The sequence below is a fragment of the Bison bison genome, unplaced genomic scaffold (assembly GCF_000754665.1).
Source record: "Bison bison bison isolate TAMUID 2011002044 unplaced genomic scaffold, Bison_UMD1.0 scf7180017864183, whole genome shotgun sequence".
NCBI lineage: Eukaryota > Metazoa > Chordata > Mammalia > Artiodactyla > Bovidae > Bison > Bison bison.
The window spans coordinates 8,724,984-8,731,892 of NW_011494755.1; the positions used below are offsets into that span (position 1 = coordinate 8,724,984).

Here is a 6,909-nt window from a genome sequence, read left to right on the forward strand (position 1 = left end):
GAGGTGCAGTCAAAAAATAAACAACACTTTTTTTTCTATTTCCTTCTCTTATTTTCTAGTATTTCATAAATGAAAGTAGTATCTGGATGTAAAAGGGCCCTCAAGTCCAACCAGTGTTTATCAAATGTTTATGGTATACTTGTCATTGTTTTAGGCACTAGGGATACAGTGATGAGCCAGAAAGATAAAGTTTCTTTATTCTAGTAGAGGGAAAAGAGAAAATAAGCTTAGGAAAGGGACTCCATATTTTAGAGACAGGAAACCAAAGCCAAAAGATGTTAAAGTGGCCTGCCAAAAATCTCAGCGTAGTTGGCATAAAAATATCACTGACCTGATTTACAGTTCGGCGCTCTTGCTAGTATTCCTCACTGGCTTTCTTGTCTCTCAAGAACGGTATGCAAATTCTTTGAGCATTCTTAATCAGCAGTCTAATTTCGCTGTGAGTCTCATGAAGGAGTCTTATATAAGGAAGTGTTGTGTAGAGTAAGGAACATGTGTTGTCTACCTAGTTATGTCAGTAAAACATTTGGCAAATCCTTTAAGCTCTCTGGACTATGTTTTCATCACCTGAGCTATAAAGAGATAAATTGTCTTGCTTGTTCCTCACGCAGTTCTGTTACTCAGTTTAACTTATGTCCGTGTATGTCTGTTTTCTCTACAGCCATACACACTGCTGCTATGGATATGCTGGGAGGATCTGGTGTCGAAAGCCAATGTAGAAAAGTCGATATCATGGCAGATGCTGCATATTGCATTTTCAAAAAGCCAAAAAGTTTTACGGGCAACTTTATTATCGATGAAAATATCTTAAAAGAAGAAGGAATAAAAAATTTTGATGTCTATGCCGTTACACCAGGTAATGCATTTAGTTTTAAAAAGTAGTGATGTGTTTGTCCATGTTGTCTGCGACGGACATACATCTGTTTTGTGTACGTTTTATGTGATTATAACATTGATACACTCTTTTTAAAAACTGTCTTCCCAGGGAAGGGAAAGACCCAGACTAACACAACTTTCAAAAAAGAGAAAGGGAAAACAGAAGTGAGCCCGAAGACTTTTTAACAGATATACAGAAAAGGTCCCCTCAGCTTCTAACCCTTTCTAAATCTTAAAGCCAAAAATGAAAAATAGTTTCTGAAGTTGGTCTTAAAATAACATAGTAGAGATTTTGTTCAAGCACATGGTACAGATGATTCAGTGATAAGTTTCTTACAAAAACTTTGTTGTCTCTGTCCAACTGTTATCTCTTAAGTGCAGTCTAAGTGTAGCTTCATGATGAATGGTGAAGGTAACTGAACAGGGTCTGCCTCACATACCAGGCAGGGATTTGAGAAGTTCTCAGAAGACCCCTTGTTCAAAAATAATTCTTCCTGTTGTAACTACAGGGGATGATAGTGATGATAATGCATTTCTACTTTACATATAAAATATAATGTATAATAGACAATCATAGTCCCACATGGGAATTGTATCTGTGCAGAAGTGTATTTTAAATATTAGTAATTAAGTTGAGCTCCTTGGTGACAGAAACCACATGTTTCTATTTGTATTGTCCCTGTCTCTTCAGTCTGAAACAAATTGAATGAAGTAGCTCTATATAGTTTAACAAAACATTTTTTTATATAGTGTTTATTTAACTTTCATAGCAGTCCTTTGAAGGAAGCAGTATTGTACAGAGATTAGGAATTGTGGAGTTTCGGAAGAGACAACCCAGTTCCCAGTTCTGTTTAGCTGCTCACTAGCAGGGCGGCCTTAGGCAGGTCACCTGTTTCCTCTGAGCCTCACTTTCTTTATCGGTTAAAATACGGGAAAGATAGCTTCTACACAGGATTTTTGTAAGAACTAAATGCAAAAATGTATATCATGTGCTTGGCACAGTGCCTGGCTTGTGGTACAATCAGAGTATTCAGTAGTTAATATTTGTAGTGGAAAGAGGTTCCAAGGAGATTAAGCCTTTGCCTAAGAGCAGTCAGCTGCTAGTAAGTGTCAGAACCTGAACCATACCCAGGTCTTCTGGATTCTAGTATAGTGAAACTGTCAGTTTAGGTTTTAAAACTTGTCATTATACACAAAATTTTAAATTCAATTTAAATCAAAAATTCTATCATATTGTATTGAAAACAATATGATCATCTACTACAATTAAGTGTTAGGATATAACAAAGACTGGTGCATCCCTGCCCTCCAGTTTTTTTAATCTTCTGAGAGGGAAAAACAGACACACACTGACAGAGATGGAAACCAAGTTCTTAATGAGGAACCCCCTTGTCTTAAGGGGGCCAGGTAAGAAATGAGCCCTGAGTATTTTGGAGGGAGGTAGGACAGAAGGGTTGCATGGGTAGATGAGAAGGGGTAGAAAGCTCTGGGGAGAGCAGTTTAGGGCTTATCAACTCTGGTTGGATCTTAAAGATGAAATTTTCCATAGGAGAGGAGGATAACTACGTTACTGGAAAAGAGTTTTAGCTTAATGAAGGTCAGAGTTTGATATTCCTCCTGGGAGTCTTTTCCACAGCTCCAGAATGATCAGTGTAATAAAAACATATAATTTTTCTTAAACAGATGTTAAAATCTGAATGCAGAAGTTGTTCCATTAACCTGATTGTTTGGGGATCAATTTTTCAGGCCATCCTTTGTTACCAGATTTCTTCTTGGATGAACAGCCAGCTGTGGTTACAAAGAAAGCAGACTCATATGGTAAGATGTAGACTGGATTTTCTGTGGGAAAATTAAGTTACTAGCTTACGTATATCTCCCAAAATGTAGAATTGTACATTTCTGCTTTTAAACTATTTCGTATTTGGCAGGAAGTTGGGGGCAGCGCACCATACGGCTTAAGGGATCTTAGTGCCGAGTCCTAACCACTGGACCACCAGGGAATTCCCTATTTTTGTAATTTAAACTAGACAAGTAATGTCGTAGTTAATTCTAGCAGAGGAGGTGTTTTTTTTTCCTTCTATTGGTAAGAAGTTTTTATTATATTCTTTTCATTTAAGGAAAAAAAAGTTGTCTTTAAAATGCACTTTTTAACAGTTTTATTTCTTTTCCTTGGCACCCTTTTTAGGTGTTTTGTGTTGATATTTTATTTTGAGGGAAAATGTGTCACGTTATAGTACGTCTGACACCATTCACAGAGTTTGTGCTGTGAAATTAACTTCAAAGGAGGTTTGGATTTCTTTGTTTCCTTTTTTTAATTTAGAAACAACAGCTCCCTTAAATTGGTCCAGAGTTTACATTTTAATCTTTGTGTTCTGGCATTATGCCACTAACTTACTGAAAGGTGTCAGAAGAAACACTCTTCAGTGAAAACCCATTAGAATTTCTCTGGTAGTTTATTAACAAGAATAGTGGCGCTTCCTCTGGACCCGCACCTTATTTTTGTATTATAGACTGAGTCTCCTAAGTGACCATAGATTTTTTAGATGCGGTTAGAAAGTTGAAGACAACGTTTCTTCTGTACCTTTAGCAAACCTATAGAACCTTACTGCAATGCATTTTAGTCCCAAACCTTATTTCCAGCTTAATCTTTTTATTAAATTAGTTAATATTTCTGGCTGCACTGGGTCTTCGTTGCTGTTCTTGGGTTTTCTGTAATTGCGGAGAATGGGGCTACTCTTCACTGCAATGCATGGACTTCTCATTCCAGTGACTGCTCTTGTTGCAGTGTGTGGGCTCTAGAGAGTGGGCTTAGGAGTTGTGGCACACCGGCTTAGTTGCCCCTGGCATGTGGGATCTTCCCAGATGAGGGATCAAACCTGTGTCCCCCGAATTGGCAGGTAGACTCTCAACCACTGGACTACTAGGGAAGTCCTCTGTGACATTTCTAGGTTGTAGTTTTGGGAGTCAGGATGTCTCTGGTTTAGGATTCTCTGGCCAGGTGGTCCATGGCTCAGAGGCCTGTTAGCTCATCTCGTGTGTTAGTGATATCTACAGCAGCATTTTTAATACATCAGTGATGTTACCAACAACAGGAATTTTAGTCAACTCTAGTTAATTGGTATTCAGTTAGCCCAGAATTGAGATCAGAGGAAACAAGCAAAGGAATGAAGTTTTGGATATAGAGGTTAATCATAACTTACTAGACTCATTTTAGGAGAACTTGATTTCATTTCCTTCCCCAAAGTTTCCATGTTTGTTGTCTACTGACTGTCCCTTTGAAATATACTATGGTTTGTTTGTCTCCTATAGTTTTATTCTCTTGTGTAGTCATCATGCTCTAGCTTAAATAGTCTAGGTGATAAATGACGCGGTTTATCCCTTGGCAAGTGTCTTTCAAGACTACCCTGAAGTTTTCATTGCCATCTCTTTGGCACCTCAGATGATACAGATGATATATCTTGATTAATGGACAAGTCACCTAAAGTAGTCACCTATTAGTAAGAGAGGTGTTCCAACAGTAATTGTATGATAAACTTAGTTCTCTCTGATGTGCCTTCTAAAACCAAATACATCCCTATATGTTTCCTGCCTCCAGAAACATGAAGCAAGCCTATGTCTTTGCCTTCTGCAGTTTTAGCAGCCTCTGCTGGGTCCAGTTCTGCTGAGTTTCTGTCTTAGTGCTATGCCCAGCCTGTATGTTGGCTATATAAAAATTACATAGTTAGATATAGAACACAATGTGGAGGAATATTACCCAGTCAGACTGCCTGGGTTGGGATTCCTGCTGTGCCACTTACTGCTGTGTAACCTTGGGTGGGTATTTCAGTTGCCATTTTTAGAACCTCACTCACTTCTTTTTACTTTAATCCTGAATTGCGTTTATTTTATTAAGCATACTGACGTGCTTTCTGAAACAAGATATGTTATAAACAATAAGGAGAAACTAACTTTTTGTATTGACTTTATATCTGGTCACCTTCATGAGTTTTTGTTTTGTTTTGTTTTAGACTTCTAATAGTTTCTCATAGAGAAACAGTTACTGAAAGCATAGACTTTGGAGTAAGACAGATCTGGGTACGAGTCCTGTCCCTGCTACTTTTGTCTCTGACCTTGGACAAGTCACTTCAGCTCTTTGAAACAGTTTTCTCATCTCTTACTTTCCTTATACAAGTATCATGAGGTTAGGTATGATGGAGTATCATGTTGTGAATTTTATATAGCAAATTCTCTATATGCATAAGTTGGTATAATTATCACTGAGTAATTTCTTGAATTTCCTAAGTGGTCACACTTATTATCTGCATATAATAGTATCTTACAGGATTATTTCTGGCATGTATCTTAATATTACTGACTCAAACTTCCAGAAGCATTTGGAAATATTTATTGAAATTATTTGTTTTAGGTATTCTTCTTTTATTCTTAATTTTATTGAGAAAATCTTTAGATTTTATCCATAAGTAAGATGTTAGATGTTGGTTAAGATTTTTCATCAGTTATTTAGATTAATGTCTAAATTTTTGTTATTGTTTCCTATATTTTATTTTTTGTTCTGTTTTGAATACGGCATCAATTAGGGTTACTTTGTTTTTCCATGTTCTTTTTCTTGAAGGTTTGAAATGTCTCACTAAGTCATTTGAGTCTTTTCTGAAGTTGTTTCTTTGAAAATATTTTTACTTTCTCAATTAATGATTTTTTTTTTAAATGAAGAAACCCAGAACCAGCCATTTAAAGTTTTAAAATTTATTTAAGTATTGTCATGTAGTATTCATTTATAATTTAAGTTTTTTGTCTATTTTATCCCTTTTTATTTTATTTATTTATCCCTCTTTTGAGTTTATTTTTCTCTCCTTTTTTTTGGATTAGTTTTATAGAAAGTTTTCAATTTTAGTGTATTTTATTATTTTTTGCTCTTAAGAACCAGGTTTTAAATTTTATTTCATTTTTCATACTTCTACTTTTTTCTTTACTGATTCTTTACTTCTATTACAACTTTAAGGTATGATCTACATATACTCCAAACTCATCATTTTAAAGTACGTCAGACAGTCAGTCAGTCAGTCAGTTCAGTCGCTCAGTCGTGTCCAACTCTTTGCGACCCCATGAATCGCAGCATGCCAGGCCTCCCTGTCCATCACCAACTCCCAGAGTTCACTCAGACTCACGTCCATCGAGTCAGTGATGCCATCCAGCCATCTCATCCTCTGTCGTCCCCTTCTCCTCCTGCCCCCAATCCCTCCCAGCATCAGACTGTTTTCCAATGAGTCAACCCTGCGCATGAAGTGGCCAAAGTACTGGAGTTTCAGCTTTAGCATCATTCCTTCCAAAGAAATCTCAGGGCTGATCTCCTTCAGAATGGACTGGTTGGATCTCCTTGCAGTCCAAGGGACTCTCAAGAGTCTTCTCCAACACCACAGTTCAAAAGCACCAATTCTTTGGCACTCAGCCTTCTTCACAGTCCAACTCTCACATCCATACATGACCACTGGAAAAACCATAGCCTTAACTAGACCAACCTTTGTTGGCAAAGTAATGTCTCTGCTTTTGAATATGCTCTCTAGGTTGGTCATAACTTTCCTTCCAAGGAGGAAGTGTCTTTTAATTTCATGGCTGCAGTCACCATCTGCAGTGATTTGGGAGCCCATAAAAATAAAGTCTGACCCTGTTTCCACTGTTTCCCCATCTATTTCCCATGAAATGATGGGACCGGATGCCATGATCTTTGTTTTCTGAATGTTGAGTTTTAAGCCAACTTCTCACTCTCCTCTTTCACTTTCATCAAGAGGCTTTTTAGTTCCTCTTCACTTTCTGCCATAAGGGTGGTGTCATCTGCATATCTGAGGTTATTGATATTTCTCCTGGCAGTCTTGATTCCAGCTTGTGCTTCTTCCAGCCCAGCATTTCTCATGATGTACTCTGCATATAAGTTAAATAAGCAGGGTGACAATATACAGCCTTGACGTACTCCTTTTCCTGTTTGGAACCAGTCTGTTGTTCTGTGTCCAGTTCTAACTGTTGCTTCCTGACCTGCAT

At 37.4% G+C, this 6,909-nt stretch overlaps 1 protein-coding gene across 2 annotated transcripts in view; it reads left to right on the plus strand.

Moving 5' to 3' along the window:
- The window catches only part of HSDL2 (hydroxysteroid dehydrogenase like 2), a 61,133-nt gene that overhangs the window by 39,848 nt on the left and 14,376 nt on the right, over positions 1 to 6,909 (plus strand). For both annotated transcript variants that reach the window (XM_010843586.1, XM_010843587.1), the window contains 2 exons: positions 662 to 856; positions 2,623 to 2,694. In XM_010843586.1, the coding sequence (XP_010841888.1) occupies positions 662 to 856; positions 2,623 to 2,694 (267 nt within the window). The remainder of the gene's footprint in view (positions 1 to 661; positions 857 to 2,622; positions 2,695 to 6,909) is intronic.